At 43.8% G+C, this 20,277-nt stretch overlaps 2 protein-coding genes across 3 annotated transcripts; one reads left to right on the plus strand and one right to left on the minus strand.

Annotated features, from left to right (window-relative positions):
• Positions 1–4,885: 4,885 nt before the first annotated feature.
• zgc:111976 (uncharacterized protein LOC553663 homolog) lies at positions 4,886–13,812 on the minus strand. Its single transcript, XM_054766385.1, has 17 exons — positions 13,070–13,812; positions 12,914–12,999; positions 12,433–12,498; positions 11,226–11,350; positions 11,023–11,149; positions 10,916–10,944; positions 9,875–9,946; positions 9,726–9,800; positions 9,569–9,648; positions 8,366–8,419; positions 7,564–7,675; positions 7,379–7,503; positions 7,226–7,314; positions 6,974–7,163; positions 6,817–6,912; positions 6,303–6,405; positions 4,886–5,201 (listed from the first exon to the last, which is right to left on the minus strand). Exons 2-17 carry the CDS (start codon positions 12,995–12,997, stop codon positions 4,934–4,936), a joined length of 1,695 nt encoding a protein of 564 aa, XP_054622360.1. The 5' UTR covers positions 12,998–12,999; positions 13,070–13,812; the 3' UTR covers positions 4,886–4,933.
• Positions 7,946–20,112, plus strand: ralaa (v-ral simian leukemia viral oncogene homolog Aa (ras related)). 2 transcript variants are annotated; one of them, XM_054765576.1, is made up of 5 exons: positions 7,946–8,101; positions 16,339–16,525; positions 16,601–16,809; positions 17,719–17,893; positions 17,966–20,112. In XM_054765576.1, the coding sequence occupies exons 2-5, from the start codon at positions 16,412–16,414 to the stop codon at positions 18,086–18,088; spliced, it is 621 nt and encodes a 206-aa protein (XP_054621551.1). In that variant the 5' UTR covers positions 7,946–8,101; positions 16,339–16,411; the 3' UTR covers positions 18,089–20,112. The 2 variants fall into 2 exon arrangements, with proteins under 2 accessions (XP_054621551.1, XP_054621550.1); XM_054765575.1 differs by lacking the exon at positions 7,946–8,101 and adding an exon at positions 13,383–13,550.
• The last annotated feature ends 165 nt before the right edge of the window (positions 20,113–20,277 follow it).

Below are 20,277 nucleotides of genomic sequence, written 5' to 3' on the forward strand. Positions count from 1 at the left end.
TTTTAGATGATTGTGACTGATCTTTCAAGGCACACAGAATATTGTGTTCTATGTCTATATAAACATGAAACCGACCAAAAAAAAGATGAGACTCCCGTCTTTCAACAGGAAAAAAAGTTTATTTCTACCTTTTTCCGTTCTTTAGTAATCAGAACACACGCAAGTTTCAGGAAAATGTCAGTTGCCGACTACAAAGGAAAGACACATTTCAAGCACAACTTTCACTTTTGGCACACTTTTGTGACAGTTGAAATATTTAAACAACTATAGCACGACATAGACATCATTTTTACATCCAAATCATTTATTTACAAATATCACACCATGGACTATTTATCATTTTCACATTTGGAACTGAACTATGAGTTGGAACTGAACTATGGGTGTGCACGTGAGGGCTTGTGCATGTGTTAGAATTGCCCTACAATGCGGAGTTTTTTGTCATGTGATACGCCATGTATACGTACCCGGAACGCATGCCTTATTATGGGGTGAATCTTGAAAAGAAAAACACACCAAAAAAACAAGAACTGCAATCTGAAAACTGACATGCTGGCTCAAAATGTACGGTATATGTGCTGTCATGAGTTTGGTGCTGCTTTGCTGCCCTCTGCTGTTCTCTTGTTGCAGCACACTGCCGACATAGGGGAGGAGCTCATGCACACCTGTATGCAATCAAGCCACGATTACTTAATGCCTGTTTGAGCGTTTGCTCCTTTCTGTCTGACCATGGTTGCTCATGCTACCCTGTACTGGTCTACTCTGCCCTGCCTTACTGTGAGTATCTTGACATTTCCCGTTCACGTTTTTTTGCAACAATGATCCTTTTTTGTGCTTTGTGCCTGCTAGTTCTTATTGCAGGGATTTTTGATTTTTGATTCGCTTTTCGTTCATTTGTACTTTGTCTATTTCTGTTTTTTTCACCGTGGCAAGGCCCGGAGGTTTTTGTTAGTACCTTGTGGACATTTTGTTATTTTGTATCCTTTTTGTTAAATTTATTAGCACGGACTACATGAGTCTCTGTATTTCGGGATTCTGCCAAACGGCTACACGCCGTCCGTGACAGAACTGGCCAAAATGGATCCCGCAGAGCTAGACCATTTCCGTTCCGCGCTGTCACACCAGTGGCAATTAGTGGGCAGCCGTGAGCAGTCCTTAAAGGACATTTTGGGGGCTATTAGTGCTCTGTCTGCGAGCGTTGCCGCATTGGAGCAGCGGTTCGAACCAGCTGCGACTCCTACTCCAAGCGAAGCTATGGCGTTAGCCGCTAGTGCTTCACAATTAGCTCCTTAGCGAGAACCAATTATCCCTCACCCTGCTCGTTTTTCTGGGGGGCGGGTCTTGCGAGCAATTCATTCACCAATTCATTCACCAGTGCTCACTAGTCTTCAATCGCGGCAGTGGCTGATTGCAGACGAGCGCAACAGTCGTCTCCAGCTGCGGTTATGCGTCTACTGTGGGGAAGCCAATCGTTTGGGTCAAGAGCATTGCAGTATCGGCACTGAAACTCGGGTTGTTTCCTGGACAGTTTTTTGTGGGCCAGTACAAAATTAAGGTTCTGTTCATTAAGCCTAAGGAAGTGCTCTCCTTAGACGGCCAGTTGCTAGCCGAAATGTTTTCAAACGGAATCATTGACTCTCCGACTCTCGAGTAACCACCATGAATCGATTCCGTTTTTTGTTGTCCCTTCGCAATCAGCTCCTGTAGTTTTGGGTCTAACCTGGCTTAAGCGCCACAATCCCGCTATTGACTGGCAAGCTCAGGGATATGATCAATGAATTTTGTTTCGTTTATTTAGACCACGTGTCAAACTCGTGCCCTGGAGGGCCGAGACGCTGCAGGTTTTCTCTCCAACCAGTTTCTCCAGCAGGTGATTTAATTGATGAGCTCCTTCCCTCAAACTGAAGGTGTTGATCGTTAAAATCACCTGCTTTAGTGACTGGCTGGAAAAACCTGCAGTGTCTCGGCCCTCCATGGCACGAGTTTGACACCCCTGATTTAGACATTCTAATTTTTTTCTGATTCCTTTCAGGAACATGTCCGTGTGCGGCGCGGCTTCTGGAGAACAGCCTATTTTGTAAAGGCTGAAAAGTGTGAATTCCATGCTGAGGTTTCCTTTCTGGGTTACATTGTGGAGAAGGGCCAATTTAGAGCCGATCCCGCCAAAATACAGGCGGTGGTCGATTGGCCGTCTCCGACATCAAGACGGCACTTGCAGAGGTTCCTGGGGTTTGCATGTTTCTACAGGAGTTATCTGTAATTATAGCAGCAAGGCTTCCATCGACGAAGATACCATTTAGTTCGGCTCCAGAAGCCGAATCAGCCTTTTAAACTTAAGACCTGTTTTACGTCCGCACCTGTCCTTACTCACCCGATCCTTCCTTCCAGTTTTTCGTGGAGGTGGACTCCTCTGATGCAGGAGTGGAAGCGATACTCTCAACGCTCCCCAGTCGACCAGAAGCTCCATGTGCATTCTTCTCACATCGCCTGACCACAGCTGAGGGTAACTATGATGTGGGGAAAAGGTACCTGGCATATTCTGATGGCCCAGAGACTTAACCCCATTAATCGCCATTTCTAACACGATTCAACTTCTCTAACCTACAGACCCGGCTGACCCCAGAGACGATCGTACCTGTAGCCCGAGTGCTAGCTCTCCAATGGGAGGTGGGGAGGAAAGTGGCCGAAGCAGTGGCTGGAACCAGGTCGCCAGAGCGGTGCCCAGAGGAAAAGTTATTCGTGCCACCAGAACTCAGGTCAGCGGTGTTGCAGTGGGGACGCACCTCCAGCATTTCATGCCACTGTTCGTAGTGCCCCAAGATGGCGGATGTCGAGGCGTTTAATGCCTGCTCGGTCTGTGCCAGAAGCAAGCATCACATCGCCCTCCAGCCCTTGCCCACGTCTCACATATCACTGGACTTCTTCCGGCACAAGGCGCTACACAAGCTACCTTCGTCGTTGGCGACAGCCTGACTTCTCGCGAGTCGTGTTTTTCGTCTTCATGGCATTCTGGTGGATGTTGTATTTGACCGGGGACTTCGATTTTCTTCACGCGTTTTGCAAGGCTCTGGGTGAATCGGTCAACATTTATCATCCCCAATCCAACGGACAGAGACTTGGAGAATGCCCTCCAATGTGTCTGCCACGGGCAGACACCGGAGTACTGTCATGAGTCTGGGTGTGCACGTGAGGACTTGTGCATGCGTTAAAATTTCCCTACAATGCGTAATTTTCATGTGATACGCGATTTCGCTGCAATACGTACGCGGAACGCATGCCTGCCGTACCACAAAGACAATGCTGGAGCATTCAAGTATGAACCTTAAAGAAAAACAAACGCCAAGAACTGCAAAAACTCTAAAAACTGTACTGTCATCAGTCTGGTGCTGCTCTGCTGCCCTCTGCTGTTCTCTTGTTGCAGTGCATTGTCGACCTGGGTGAGGAGCTCATACGCACCTGTATGCAATAAAGCCACGGTTACTTAATGCCTGTTTGAGCGTTTGCTCCTTGCCAGTTCGTCTTACCATGTTTGCTCATGCTACCTTGTACCCTTGCGTTCAGGTGTAACCTGCTCTGCCTTTTTGTATCTTGACATTTCCTGTTCACGTTTTTGCAAGTGATCCTTTTTTGTACTTTGTTCCTGTAGTGGTTTTTGTTTTTCCCTGTTGTGTGCAGTGTTTTTTGATTATTTGTACTGTATTTCTGTCTTTTCCTGTGCCTGGAGGTTTTGTTAATATTTACCTGTGGACATTTTCTGTTTTGTACCCTTTTTGTTAATAAATATGTTAATACTGACTACTTGGGTCTCTCCACTTTGATTCTGCCAGTGGCTACATGCTGGTTGCATGCGCAAGATTTCTTTTCACTTGGCAATAGAGAGAAGTACCTTTTTGTTTTTTTGGGATGGGGAGGGGGGGGGGGGAATTCACGAGCATGCACTATTATAGCTTTACCCCAGCTGTTATGTGCCTTATGGTGTTTGGTAAATAACTCTAGGCTAAAATTTAAGAGCTGGATGCACCATCACAATTTCCCCAACCAATGAAATGGAGTAATGTTTTTAGCTGCAATTTGAAATGGAAAAAATTTGGCGTTGCAGGTTTGTTACCCAGTAGCGATAATTCATCTTAAATTTTCATTGCTTGCAATAAACGTCAATTTGCACTCAAAAGGTGCAAGTAGGGCGCCCCCCCACTAGAGGGCGCTATGGTGAAATCAACCCCAGTCTCATTACAGCAGGCCGGTAACCAGATATTTTTCGGGGGGGGGGGGGGTGTTTCAAAAATCTTTTTTTTTTTTTTCAAAAATGTGAGTGAACGGACCTTTTGCGAGGGAGCGAAGCAACCGAGCGGGTGGAGGGGGAGGACACCCCCCACCCCCATGAACCACTACAATGCGTTCCAGCCTTACCCATCGCAAATTCAGCATCATCTTTCTTGGATGTGTCGTGGAAAATATGTCCACCACTTCCTCCAGGTTCATAACCTTGTTGTAGTGAACGTGGAGATGTGCCAGCGAGGTGAGCCACTGTTGCGTCATACTGGCCCGCATGTAGGTGTTCAGACGCTTCAAGGTACTGGCACTTCGCTCGCATTCACACGATGTTCCTGGGATGGTACAGGCCAACTGGAGGAGGACCCTGATGTTGGGGAAGTGAACGGGATGGCACACCTTGATAGCAGCTTTTTTTGTTTTTTTTTTTTTTTTAACCAAGCAGACCTTTGGTTAAGGTCTGGTTTCCATAAATGGCACCCAAACAGGTCATTGGATCAATACCTCAGCAGAGCAGTTGTCTACTGACGTTCCACGTCCACACAGTGCAATCAAGTGGTTTCAGCCCGTGCGCCGCAGCAACAGCTGCACATTCATGGCCTGGTACACACAGTTCAGCGACAGTATTTATTCGTTCCAAAGTGTAGGTTTTGTAATAAGACTAGACAAGGTCAGACAGCTGGCTGTTGTTGGTCAAACGGTGTGAAGAAGCACCCACAGGCGCAGCGGGGTGAAGACTGGCGGCGGCGGCGGGACTTGAGTTTATCTTGGGGCACTCGGATGCAGAGCTGGAGGGCAAGTCTTCCGGAATTAAGCACGGGGTAGTTGAAGGCTCGTTTTCAGCCACTGCAGGGGTTGAGACAGGAGGCGCCGCAGCATCTTCCATCTCTTTGTACAAGGCTTGCAGGGTCAGAGGGATGGACATGCACCTAAAACACAGACACCCAAAGCACGACTGACTGAAAGCTATGGGGGGGGTACTCTGCGAAAGGGTCTCCACCATCTCAGGCCTTGTGCTCATGATGCAACTCAACAAAACCTAAATCCCCCAAACAGAATTGACCGGTACTTCGGTGGTTGTCCGGTTTTCGGCTATGTGCTAAATGCACGTTCCCGCGAAAGGGGGGCGTTTGACGTCATATTATTCTACAGTACTTCCGCTGAAAAGTGAAGCAATCCCAGGCAGTGTATTTTATACAAGATGAGCAAGTAATTATGGAGCGTTATGAGGAGTTCCTGAAAGATTATGACTACTAAAAGCCACATGTCGCCGAGAGAGGACCGCTGGCATGTCAGCATGTGAACGCCCAAGTTAACACTGATTATACCAACTCTACCCTACTATTTTCATTTATAAACCCTCAACACTGCACAACTTTGACACTAACACTTATCCATTTAAGAAATAAATACATTGGCGCAACAACTTTCTATTTTAACGTTATATTTTCATTAAATATTTTCTATCTCGCAGTGACCACTAGACGGCAGTGTTGTGAGATGTGTTGTGGCGACCTTTAATTTTTTTCCTTGTACAATTTTTTTCCGCTGTTATAATAAAAAGTGTTTTATTGCAGTTGATTGATGCCTCAAAGTGTTTATTCCTCCAGCAAATATTGTATTATAACTCACGCAAGGACTGCTGTGGCATAATACGGTACGTCTGCCAACATTGACTAATTTGTACTATTTCATATGACATTTTATTCCTGGTGCTTGCCTCAAAAAGTGAGCATATCTGGCATCTTCCGTCAGCTGAAAATGTCTCGCTTCTAGATAAATATCAGGAAATGCTCTTTTTTGGTCTCCATGTCCCCTCGGGAACCTCGTAGGTTCTCAATAAATGTTGACACTCTTGCCGAATTAGTTACAGTGCCACTTTGATAGCGGGTTTTAAGCTGAAAGCCTGGACATAACCAGGTTCTGAATTTAGCCTAAGTTACCATGGTGACAACTGCTGAACACGCAAGTCCGGCTTTCGACTCAACACAGCTCGCTACCCCATAAAACTACCCCCATGATATACACACCTCTTCATGACACCAGACACATGCTCATCCAGGGAGGACTCCACCATCCCTGCTCGAAATACTCTGCACTGAATTTGGTGAGAATCGGGTATGTTCACCAGCACTGGAACAAAGCAAAAAAAAAAAAGTTACATAGCCCAACAACTCATGCAGAAAAAGTCAGAATATGAATAAAATAATTAGGTTCAAATGCTCCTTTCTAGACTCGTGAGCGGCACTTGTGTCATGAGGACTGTTTTCCGTGCATTCTATACTCGTGTGATGGTTGCACGACATTAAGGTTAAGACTTTGTACAACTTTTCGGCTTTGCCACAACCTCCTTCCCGAGTTGAGCAGTTTGCTTTTAGTCATGCAATTTTTTTCCCCGCCTTTCATGGTGCTTTCAGTGATCCGGCCTTCCAATGTCTTATGTTAACTTTGGCCTTGACTGAATATTTCTACCAACACGCTCAAACTGGTATCAAAAACGGTGGTACTTTGTAACCAAAATTAATGGGAAAAAAAAATGCTCACAAACTGCAAGAGAGTCCGCGTCGGGTCGACGGAAGGTCACGGAGAAGCTGGCGTCTGCCTCTTGGCGGACCTCGAAATGTTGCTCACAAGCTGAAGCTGAACAAAATAACCGTTAGACATTTTCCTTAAGAGTGCGCAATTAAATGCAGACTCATACCGGGACCTTTGGATGTGCTGCTCCGCAACAAATTGTTAATAACACACTGATGGCGCAGCACTTCCACCAGGCTCGGGATGTGGACGGGATGGGTGAAGGGAATGCTGTCCATCACAGTCCCTCTTTGGACAGGAGAGTCCCACGCCTCTCCAGGAAAAACATATGTGTGGACGGCCTCACAAGGAAGACGCTGTTTCAAACAAACATATGTACACAGTAATAAAGCTTACTTAGGAGGATTAAAGAACATACCACAGTGAAAATGTGGTCCCGCTCATTGCTGCCCGTCAGAAGATGGGGAAATGGCGCCCACTGCAGGTCAATATCTGGCATAGCAACTTCTGAAAAAGAAAAATAGCGTTGGTTGACGTAATATCAAACATAAGGCTAAAATATTGAAAATACCTGTAATTCTGCTTATCTTGTGAACAAAAGGCATCATCAGGGGTATGACTGGCTGCAGTTTGAGCACAAAGCAGGCAGGAAATGCCTCATGTGGGACATCACTCAAGGGGGTGAAGACAGGGTAGCTGCTGGGACACTTATAAATCTAACATGTCTGTAGCGGGGGAAATTGCCCTTTCCATTACCCTTGGGTGTCCAGTTGTAGAGGCAGCTGAAGGACTGAAGCCATCTGAAGCTTGTGGGTCACATGACTCGGGCACACAGCTACCTGGGCTACCTGCATGGCTGCTTCCACGTCTGTTACATGCATTAAAAATGATTTAATCAAGAGGTGAATTGAATATAGTGTTCCCTCGCTCTATCACGGTTCACCTTTCGAGGATTTGCTGATTTTTTTTTTTTTAAGAGTTTTTTTTAATTACAGCACGAAAGCTGTTAAAGTCCGAGCCTTGCCCTTTAAGAAGAATTGCACTGTGGGAAGTTGAGTGTCTCTTCCCTCGCTCGTCTGTCTGAACCTGTGTCCTGATTGGCTGTAGACCATTGTCAATCAATCTCCTTCGCGCCCACTCTGCCTGTCTCGTCGCTAGCTTGCTAGCTTGTAAATTAATCTGGTTCGAAGGACTGCAACAATGTTTTAACAAGGACACAAAAATGCTACAGTACAGCGGAGCGGTGACAGGACGAAAAGGCACGGTCACAGGAGAAAAAAAACACGTGATACACGTGAGTAACTTAATTTCTTGTGTCCTATCTGTAGGTTCCTTAAAATTCAAAAAGAAGGTTTGGACTAATTTGCCAGTGTTTAAACAGGAGAGAATTGTGATAAAATGTCAATGCCTGTGAGAAAAGTATATGGTGAGGGGGTTTTACAGCCTTAAAACAATCATTGTTAAAAAAAACAAAAACGTCCATCTGATTTGCGGGCTATTTTGGGAACTTATCCCCGCGATAAACGAGGGAATACATGCAAGGAAACCAGTATCTCACTTGCAGCCACGTCACCAATAGGGGCAGAGTAGAACTGGAGGGTCAAAGGGCAATCTGGAACGGATACAAAAATCAAAGCGTACTTAATGAAGTGGCCAGTACAGTCTTCATAGTATGTTCTAAAATTGACAAATGCTTTGCTTGATAGCTGACTTATTTTTCACCAACGTTGCTCAAATTGGCAATTTTACATGTGCTGTCAGTACCCGAAAGGTGCGTACTCCATTTCATAGTGATTCGGCTAAACACTGTAAAGTTACAGTGGCTGTTTTATACGTAGAATGCATTGAGCTGACGTATGGGGTCTTTTTACCGTGGCCGTCATACGCGCAGTTTTTGTATCGGTTTTCATTGTAAATTTTCACAATTTTGTCTGTTTTCATACAATATTGCACCAAACAAAGTAGTCGTTTTACTGTACCTTTTTTCAAAATGGAGTGCCCAAACAAAGCACCCTATGCATTACAGAGTCACAGGATTTTATTGCGACTGCTAAATAACCCGCCATGGGGCCAAAGACAGTTGCGAGTGCCAGCAAAGTCGAAGGTGAGAAACGCCATTAAATTTCATCTCGCCAGGATGTACGGGAAGTCCGCATCAACAATAAGTTCCAGCCATTTGTCACTGCCTTCGCCATGCGCAGCGGTTGGTTTGTGTTCAAAATAACTTAAAGTTCTGAATGAATGTGGATGAAAAGTTTCAGGAATTGGATATGGAAGAACTGATTACATTACTGATTATCGTCTGGATCCAGACCTTTTTTTTTTTTTAAAGGATTGAGAAATATGACAATTTTCGGCATTTGTGCATATAACGCTACAAAAAGAATTGTCAGAGCACTTCGGGGAGAGAAAAAAAAACAACCTCAGGACAAGTTTCCACCGGGTTCTACAAAATATCAGATTAAAAAAATGATTTTGTGTGAATCACAATATGGAGGGGAACTATGGCGCTTGGCGGAGGTCTGCACTCTGAGTGCTTCTCTAGTTCATTATTTTGCTCCATTTTCTGCATGTAAAACTAACATTTTTTGGTGTCTAGAATGGATTAGTTTAACATAATTTCCGAAGGGAAACATTTCCTCATCTTATTTAAGTTTTGGTTTTCATCTAAGCTTGTGGAATAAATAAAACCGAGGTCCCGCTACAGTTACGGGGGAAAAAAAATAAATTGTAAATGCACATTTGGGCTGCATTCATTTACCTTCTTTTCCAGCTGTTAAGCTCCCCAGCAAGCTCTCATTAACCGGATCCATCTGGCAGCAGGTCTCATTGCTTGGTAACCTGCAAGCAAAAAAAAAAAAAAAGTTTAAATGTAAAATGGTGCACGTCACAAATGGACGTTGTCTGAAGTCGCTCACCTTGGCAAATGGCACAGTTCTTGCAAGTCTTTCGCTAGGTGTTGCAGAGCAGCAAATAGTTTGAATTTGACATCACTGAGAGATGACAGAGGGTGAAATTTATTTTGTTAAATTCGTAAATGATTCAATCTTATAGGGCTGTGCAGTACTTGTCTCCAGGGATGTTGTACTGGGTGACGAGGTCCTTCAATTTTGCAGAGAACTCTGCCAAATGTTTTGACCTATTGTGGGTGCAACCGTGAAATAATTAGCATCGATGACCTCATCTAGAGCAACTTCCGTTACTTTCAAAACAGGGGTGTCCAAAGTGCAGCCCGCAACTTTAAAAAAAAAAAAAAAAAACATTAAGGATGACCAATATTGGCTTTTGCCGATAACCGATAGTCCAATTCTCAATTTCCGATATATGGACTTACAACCTTATGTATCCGCCAAATCCTGGTGTAAAATATTAACTACACCAGGCAGCAAAGTCAGCAATGTTTTGACACTTTGGCTACATTTTTATGTCAACGGGCCGATATCGGACATCCATTTTTTTATTTTATTGGCCCAAGGCACATTCTCAAAATGTAATTAAAAAATTGTAATTTCACACGTCAAAATAACTGACAAAAAGTACATTTTATAGAATGTCATATGTGGAAAAACATTTTAGTAGCATACAGTTAATGAAGCTAAAACAAACTTGTCATTTTTGCAAAATTAGGTTGCGGAGAAAGTTATGAGAAGTCAAAATACGGGAATAGTCATAACCACAAGAAAAAAATAGTTGGGAAAGTAAAACAGCACAGATGCAAAAACAGCTGTAATTTTACAAGAATAAAAATGGAGAAAAAAAGTTGGAATTTTACAAGCATGACCTCTGAGGAAAAAACCTAATTTCAAATATTAAAAAAAATGTAGTCATGAGAAAAAAAAATTTAATAAAGTACAAATAATGGGAATAAAGTCATAAGAAAATGTGCTAGAAGACACACGCGGCTCGTTGGCATTAAAAGCTACAGACAAAATGCCGTGATCTCCGAGTAGGCCTTATTAAAAGCAATTTTAACAGTAAATCCCAGCATCAAGGCAACATTTTGGACAATACATTCCCAATACACTGTTGTGACACTTCAGACCAATTTAAAATTGGTGAGAAATGCTACAATACAAGTAAGAGTAAGAGCAGTACAATCCATGTTTACCTCAGCAGCTGAAGGAGGGCCTCACTACTCTGCAACACAAGTTTTCTATTTAAAAAAATGAGTATATAATACAAAATATGGGACTAACTTAAGTTGGAGTCACATACAACAGGGGATCCCCCATGTGGTGCCACCTTGACCTCTTCCACCCTGCCACACGGCAGCAGCGCCACCTCCAGGTAGAACAGGTCAGCCGTCAGGTAGCAGGTCGCCTCAGTAAAGTGGAAGCCCATCCTTAAAGCGGGGAAAACGTTGAATGGAGAGCCATGTTTGCACATTTGATAATTCCATTGAGGGATGCTTGAGTTACCCGTGTTGTTTGGCCATCAACTCCAAACGAGACCGCATGGTATTCACAGAGGACACTGAAACAGAAACAACTTCAGCCCCTTTCACTCTTATGCCTACGATATACTGTAGGGCAGGAGTGTCAAACTCGTGCCATGGAGGGCCGAGACACTGCAGGTTCTCTTTCCAGCCAGTCACTAAAGCAGGTGATTTTAATGAACCCCTTCAGTTTGAGGGAAGCTCATTAAATCACCTGCTGTAGAAACTGTCTGGAGAGAAAACCTGCAGCAGCTCGGCCCTCCAGGGTACGAGTGACACGTGTGCTGTAGGGTAATAAGAGTGTAAAGTTAACAATGGGGCTGTTAGTTCATGTGTAGAGGGCTCGACTAATTTTACAAACGTACTTGGAAGGCTCCAACTATGACAATATTCCATTTATAAATATGGTGTGATGTTTCGGCTAAGCCGGGTTTTGCAATCCAATAAGCAGAGTTGAATAAGTCCTTTAAACAATTTATTAAAACAAGGTGTCCACAATGTGGCAAAAATTCAAAAAAGGTACAACAAAGGGGAAAAGGTAAAGTACAACAGAAAATACCCGGATACAACACGGGGAAAACTAACAAAATGCTGCACAAAACAGGCAGGAAAAGTATAACCAAGAATCACTGCCGAGTAGTCAAGCAGGAAAAAAGGTAAAGCACGCTTACCACTGCAGGGAACAACAAGGAATAGTAACAGTGACCAGAAACAACACAAGAGACTAGACGCTGGGAAGAGCAGGTAGTGTTGGCAACAATCTGGCAGAGTTAGGTTGCTGCTTAAGAAGGCCCTCTAATTGTCCTCAGGTGTGTTTAATTAGGCCCTCTAATTGCCCTCAGGTGTGTTTAAATTAGGCCTCCTGCCGTCTCAGGCGTGTGCTGCAAAAGAGGACACAAGAGGGCAGCAGAGCAGCACACAGATCAAATCCTACTCAGTGGAAATTCACTTATGTCAGGTCTGGAACCAATTAACAGCAATAAACGAGGGATGACTATATATGGTAGAGCCAGCATTTTACAAAACAAATGGGATACTACTGTAACTATGCATGCTTTCACACAGCAGACTTTGCTGGCAATACCAGTCAAAAGTTTAGACACGCTTGCTCATGCTCCTGAATATGAAAAGGTCTTTAAACTTTTGACTGACATGATAAACAGCCAGATCTATTATTTACCGTCAAGCACTTCTTGCAGCCTTTCCAGGGACCGAACAAGCAGCTCGCAGGGTTTGGAGTCATTTCTGGGTTTGTCCTAATGAAAGATGGGAGAGGGAATGTTAACAATGGAGCAAATGTGTGACAGTCGCCTCTTGTGTAAACAAATTCATCACCCCCACCCACTGCTGCATACACCACATAATGCTTACAGGGGGATATTGACACTTGGGGCTGGGCCTTCAATGCACCTTGTGTGCCTGCGCAGCTGTGAGGGAATTTGTCTAATTTGCGAGGCATCAAGTTATTAAATGTGCATCCCTGCATGCCAGGTACCCTCAATGCAAATAAATGGAAGCTACACATTTGGGCCAAGCAAAACTGGATATCCATCCATCAAATCCTAACATAACTCCAGTGTGAAAAGCGAATATTTACAACAAATGACATGTACAAGAGTTAACAGGGACCTCCCAACAGAATGGTACAGCTATTAAGGTGGGAGACCTTACCATGCATCTTCTGACCAGCTGAAAAGTCTCATTCCAAGTCTTTGCTGCATACTTTAAATGCAGCTCTGGTATAATGGAGCTCATCACTATTAAAAAAAAGAAGACTTTTGCTTTAACCTCTAGTGCCTGTTCATTAGCTGTTGCACATTTTCTCACCGTGCTCTGCCCTGTGAAGGTCTTTTTCGCTGGCGTTTCCTCCTGCCAGCCCTTCCCCTTCCCCTTTTAAAGGGAGTGAGCCAATTAATCAATTATGGGTGCGCATTCATTTGTTATTTACTAACAAACGTATAACACAGTTGGAGCCAGGCATATGTATCCTAAAGTGTAAGAAAAAGTGTTACATGAAGGTATTAATGAGTTAGCTTTGGAGTTTTAACTCCAAGGTGGCAGGGCGGAGGCTTTTACGAGTACAGCCGAGAGAAGCCGAGTGGATCCGAATGGAGCCGAGCCGAGATCAGCCCAGCCCAGCCCAGCCTAGCCTACTGTCTGTCACATCACTGCTAAGTGCTAACACAACCTGAGCTAGCTTGGGGGGGAAACTTAGCCATGAGCTAACCAGCAGCTAAAAGATCCCTCCTGTCGTTTATCCAAGCGCTTCTCCAAGGCGGCACCGACGTGTAGCATTTCTAAGAAACCGGTATGTGACGTTACACCTCATAAATGGCGTTTCTAATCCTGTCAGCTAGCATAGCATCAGTCGGTTTTCATTAGCATCTTGCTAGCTTGCCACTACTGCTGAGAAGGGAGGTTCACAGCGAACATCTGTTGCTGTTTGTCGCATTTTATATGAATGTGTATGTTTGTCGCATTTTATATGAATGTTTAATCCATTTTCGCTTCTGTTTTCATTGTAATAACGACGATTTATACTTAAGGCAGAAACTGGTCGTTAGCAGACAGCAACACCACCCACCGCTAGCCAGTCCATTACCTGCCGACCAGTTAGTCACTTGCTATGTTGCTTACAAGCATTCTTTGCCTTTCATCAGTGATTGTTGTTTTTTTCTGTCAAATACGTGGATACATACGTAATCTAATATAACGAGCCATTCTCTAAGAAACCTGACCCAGCTGATACCCCATTATTGTTGCGTTTATTTGGTGGTTGTCCCCGTTTAACGCCGCAGCTAATTTACTTTTAATCATCTTTTATCGCATATCTAGACAAGCAAAAAACATTTTGACGCTTCTGACGTGACATAATCGAGTAAATACATTTGAGGCGTTGCAAATCCAAAGCTGTAACACAGTTTATTGTCGGTTAGACTGTCATGATAAACAAAGTTGGGTTTGTTGCAGATAAAAACATCCAAAAACTTGGAGTGGGGATCATTTTTTCCTTCATATTTAACTTTGTTATCCCACTTGCGCTGTTGGAATTGTAAGGAGGTTCTAAGTAGAGCTTCTCAATGCAAATAGAAGAAAGGGGAGTGAGTAAAAAAAAAATTGAGTAACTGTCTGGAACCGATGTCCATTTTTGGAAACTACCCTTGCCATCCATCCCCAAATGTTGTCAATTGGATTTAGATCAGGATGGTCCAAAAGAGTGAGGTTATTCTGATGGAAGTCCTTTGTCAGGCGGGCATTGTGAACTGCAGCGTTGTCCTGTTGAAAAAGCCAATCCTTACCACTCAGACTAGGGGTCTTCAGTCATGAGGGGTGCCCCATGCAACATCTCCACATAACCGGCTGCCGTTTCACGCTCCTGCACAACCTGAAGCTCCATTGTTCCATTGAAAGAAAAAGCACCGCAGGTCATGGCGGCGCCCCCTTCACTGTGCTGTGTGGCAAACATTTCAGGTGGCATGCCAGTAACGTTGGAAGCCATCAGGACCATCAAGGTTCCATTTTTTTCTCATTAGAAAATAAAACTTTATTGAACCTTTTAACGTCCCATGTTTGGTGCTCTTGTGCAAGTTCCAATTTCGTGGCGTTGAAGGAGATAAGGCCTTTAAATATGTTTTTTATTCTTAATATTCTTCTCTCGCAGGTGCCGTCTGATGATTATTGGACTGCACTCGGCACCAGTAACAACCTTCATTTGGGCCGAGGATCGTCCCGTGTCCTCCAGCTCAGCGCTGGTGACATTTTATTGTGTCGACCACTTTTTTTTGTTCCATAACCCTCAGGATCATTAGGAGGTTTCAAATGATTGTCTTACTGTGTCCAACCTCACCGGCAATGGCGTGTTGCAAGAGGCCGCGTTTATGCAGCTCAACAGTCCGACCGCGTTCAAAGAGAGAAAACCTTTTGGCCTTTGCCATCAAGCGATCATGACAGTGTGAATACCTGACAGAAAATGAAATAAGATCCACATGACAATATTTTAGCTTTTAAAGGCTGTGGTCTTAAAGTTCTGATCAGCTGATGAACCTTAATGCTATTTTGCAATAATTTGTGAATGGTTTTTGCCTCACTCTCATTTTTTCTTCATTCATTTTGAAGCTCTACTTAGAAACTCCTTAAGATCCAACAGTGCAAAATGTAAATTCTTGCAATTTTTCAACTGGTCGTAAGATTTTGATCACTTCGGGCTCTTAAACTAAAAATCAGTTCATTTTGTCGTTAAACATAACTGAAGTTAGCTAAGCAGGTTTGGACGAACTTATGTTTTTCTTTATTCTTCTCAAGCTGATGTGATCTCATCCTGCCTTATATTGAGGCGTACGGCGGCCATTTTGACACCAATTTAAGTTACCGTATAACGGTGGTTCCGTCATGCCCCCACTGGAGGTCAGAGAAACTGATAATATGTATTTATTTATCTGTACTGTACAGACTGAACTTGAAACTGAAACCAGCGAAGTGCAACAAAATGGAGAGCAGTGAAGCATACAAGCGTATTCAAGAGTCAAATTGCATGCTGAGTACGACAAATTCACACAGCCGCCCCACTACTTGAGAAGCACTGCCCTATAACAAGGGTGTCCTAACTTTTTGTACAAAACATCCACATCTTAGCTTCGTGTTATAGGTGATAAAGCAAGTTGATGTCATATCTAATGTATCTCATTAATTATGAATTCGTTTTTGTTTTAGAATATGTTGAGCGGCAATTTAAAAAAAATGCTGTGGGCCGTATATGGCCCCCCCGTCTGCACTTTGCACACTTTTCAGGCTCCAGCTACTAAACTGCACCACAATAATAGTGTTCTTGCAGGCTGCTGTGGGGTTTGCTAATACTGTATATGTCACTACAAGCAGTATTCATTCGATGACCTAATGGGTTATGCAGGTTCTTTGTGGCTTGTGTACACACAAACACTGGCTTTTATCAGCTCCAACTCTGGAGGAGGCGTGGCTATATAAACAAGCCGTTAAAAGCTGTTTGTCACACCTAATTCATCCAGGTACAAGACAGGCACCTGTCGGGAGTTCTTTTGAAGAAACGGTGAAACTAATTACCCTTTTTTTTCACTCTTCAGGGATCACAATTCAAACAGCTGGAGTCTCATTGACACGGCCTTCATTTCACAGTCCTGACTTTTCCTCAGAGCCATGGCAGCTGCTAAACCCAAAGGGCAGAACTCTTTAGCCCTTCACAAAGTGATCATGGTGGGCAGCGGCGGTGTGGGCAAGTCGGCTCTCACGTTGCAATTCATGTATGACGAGGTGAGCGTGGGATTCGCCTTCATGTCGTAAAGTCCCCACGATCTCAGTCCCTGCCTGTTCTCCCCCTGTATATAGTTTGTGGAGGACTACGAGCCCACCAAAGCCGACAGCTACAGGAAGAAGGTGGTGTTGGACGGCGAGGAGGTACAGATCGACATCCTCGACACGGCAGGACAGGAGGACTACGCCGCTATCCGGGACAACTACTTCCGCAGCGGCGAGGGCTTCCTCTGTGTCTTTTCCATCACGGAGTTGGAATCATTTGCGGCGACAGTAGACTTCAGGTGCGGCATCGACTGATCGGTAGTCATTTATTTATTTGTCAGACAGATTGGTGCAGTGTCTGCCTCTGCATCGGTCCATTGCGGTGAAGAGGGAGCTGAGCCGAAACACAAATCTCTCAATTTTGTTCTTACCCTCTGCTCATGAGCTTTGGGTAGTAACCGAAAGGACAAGGTCGCGGGTGCAAGAGGCCGAAATGAGTTTTCTCCATAGGGTGGCTGGGCTGTCCTTCAGAGATAAGGTGAGAAGCACTGTCATCCGGGAGAAGCTCGGAGTAGAACCGCTGCTCCTCCGCATTGAGAGGAGCCAGGACACCTCTCTGGGGAGGTGTTCAGGGCACGTCCAATGGATAGGAGGGTTACGTGTTGGAGAGAATCTCAACTGGCCTGGAACGCCTCTGGATCCGCCAGGAGGAGCTGGACGAAGTAGCCGGCGAGGGAAGTCTGGGATGGATCGGCTGGTTGCTGCCAAGTAGTAAAATAAAGTATTTTCATAGCAATTCAACATAAACAAACAAAAAAGACAGACAAAGACAACAGAATGTAAAGCTCCCAGCTAATTTAAAGTAACACTAAAGTTAGTCAAGCCGACTTATTTCATGTTGGGAAATAAAAGCTACAGGTGATGCAAACATATTGATGCCGGGAACCACACTTGTTTTAATTCACTCAAGAACTTCCACACTGGAGTAATCTTTTTTGCTTTTTTCTAAACAGTATGCTTCAGTCTTGCATTTTACTTCCTGTTTTGATCGCCACAGCAGCCCATCAAGGCAGCAAGTCATTGGCCTGAATGAATTGCACGCTCTGCTACTAAGGATTAATAATCTAGTGCTTCAAGATAGAAGCTGCACAACACTCCCACACTTGCTCCTCAATCTAACATCTAACCGACCACTTCCTTGTTTCCAGAGAGCAGATCCTACGGGTGAAGGAGGACGAGAATGTCCCTTTTCTCCTGGTCGGCAACAAATCCGACCTGGACGACCGGCGGCAGGTGAGCGCCGACGAGGCCAAGGCCCGCGCCGAGCAGTGGGGGGTGTGCTATGTGGAGACTTCGGCCAAAACCCGAGCCAACGTCGACAAGGTTTGTCTGCCACTCAGTGTTTTTCATTTCTTGATTGAGCGAGAAAGTACGAGCTCTGTTTGTTCCCTGCAGGTGTTCTTTGACCTGATGAGGGAGATCCGCGCGAGGAAGATGGAGGACAGCAAAGAGAAGAACGGAAAGAAGAAAAGCAAAAGTTTGGCCAAGAGAATCCGGGAGAGATGTTGTATTTTATAGTGGTAAAAAAAAAAAAAAAGGCCAGAGAGCTGCTTTTGTGTACATATATACATTTCTTAGACTTTTGATTTTGTTCCCGCAACCTGACCCCTGCTTTGTAACGGGATGTCGTGACCGCGCATCAGGGAGTAGAGAGGTCCACTTACATCAGTTCTAGATCTTAACTTTTTCACGTGCTGACACTCCAAATGGTTCCTCTGAGTGTTTGAAATTAAGCCTAATGCTCACAAGACGTTGGCGTGTCTTGATAAAGTTGATAGTTGAAGGTTGGCGCTGACAAATGTGCTTCAAAGTCACTACTGGATTTTATATTGATATTAATATATTGCATAAAAAAGGTAGGGTCAGGCTTCAACACTTTGAATTTGATTACATATACATATATACGGTCTTGATCCCATTTAGACTCCAGCGTTTCACAGTGCAGTGCGTCTATTAACCACATTTACTTTAACATCTTATTTCATGCATTCAACGCACTCATTTCCCTCCCCCCCAATGCACAAACAGAGCATGACCCTGAAATTCTTTTTTTCCACCACTTGTGGGTCAAACATTTCAACAATTTTTAACCTCACCTCAATGATTAATTACTGTCATTGCCTTTTTTAATACGATTAATAATTCTTATTGTTCTATGAAGTAATCTCTGGTGCTTAAATACAAAGTCAGTGGAGTCATACTACACTGGTGTCTTGAAGTCAACAAATGATAGAGTGTAAACATGCCAATTTTTACCTTTTTTTTTTTAAAAAATGACTATGTTGTGTCATTCTTTTTGCTTTGTTTCTTAATTGGGCTGATGTGACAACACTACTGCGTGAAGGGATTTTAGGTCACTTATTTAAGGGACAAAAAAAAGGAAGGCCAGAAAGCAATTAGGCGATTCAGTCACCAAAGAAAACTGCTAGCTACTACGAAACAAGTGCCCACTTTTCAATTGAAGTGAATCACCAATCTGGCAAAAGGCGGAGGGCTGCTTCTTTATCGTCTTTGATTTCATGTACAGTGCACGCCGCTGCCTACCTGTCCGTGTTGAATGTGAACAATCCCGTCTCGCCATTCCGTTTGCCTGGAGGCTGCCAATCATGTGCTTTCTACCAAGCTGCCCTTTCTTCTTACTTGTTATCCCGGTGTCAGCGTGTCAGAATGCCACCGTACCACCTGAATGGTACCAGCCAACGATGATTCCTTACTTCCAACACACACAAATGACAATTTTAGCAACCAAAACACACTGTGCCCCGTCATTCCCGCCCTTTGCTAACGACTGAGCCGCAGGCAATCATATGCTACGGCCGCTGATATAATAAGACACCCAGAAATGGACGCTATGCAACAAAACTGATCCATGTTTTCATTTCAATCCCCAGATTCTCCTGGCGTTGACGGCGAGCTATATGTGTAACTGTACAGTCACTAATGCAAAAGAATACTTGTGGTATTTTACTATTTATTGACAAAAAAAAAGCACACAATGGTAAGAGTGGCGTTAAGACATGACATTTTGGAGGCAAGCCCGAAATATTTGGAATGTTTTTTATTGGGGGGGGGGGGGGGTTAATGTAAAGGCTAACCTCCAGCACAAGATGCCACAATTGAGACACCCCTTCAAAGAGTCATAGTGGTCATCCATCTTTATAAAGTGCAGTGTGCTCTCATTGCTAAAGCTACTAAAAACACTTCGCCATAGTGCTTGCTAACATTTGCTTTACTGTTTGTTCTATTAATTCCAGATTTGAGCAATTCAAATACAAAAAAATAAAAATAAATTGCCTTTTTATATTAATAGCCTAAAAAATAGAACTATCTATACAGTATATGTCTATGTTTGGTTGTTTGGATGGTGGGCCATCATTTATAAACGCTACCTTCATGTTTACTTTTTTTTTTAACATAACCACTAATGTAGCCTACCTGTCTGTGAGTGCAAGAGATGTCGACGCTTACATTTCAATTGTGTGTGAGTGTGTGTGTGTGTGTGTGTGTGAAATGGCAAATAAAGGTGATATTACTAATGGTAACGGGTTTCCGTTATTTATTAACACGTGCTCTGTGGTTACAGTGTCAGGAAGCATGTGTTTCAAGTTTACACTTGCCATTTCAATCATATTGAATGTGGAAAAACAGGAATTTGACTTTGGAAAAATAATGACCCGCAAAGAATAAGCACTGTCAAAAATGTATGA

This window comes from Dunckerocampus dactyliophorus, chromosome 21 (assembly GCF_027744805.1).
Source record: "Dunckerocampus dactyliophorus isolate RoL2022-P2 chromosome 21, RoL_Ddac_1.1, whole genome shotgun sequence".
Classification (NCBI taxonomy): domain Eukaryota; kingdom Metazoa; phylum Chordata; class Actinopteri; order Syngnathiformes; family Syngnathidae; genus Dunckerocampus; species Dunckerocampus dactyliophorus.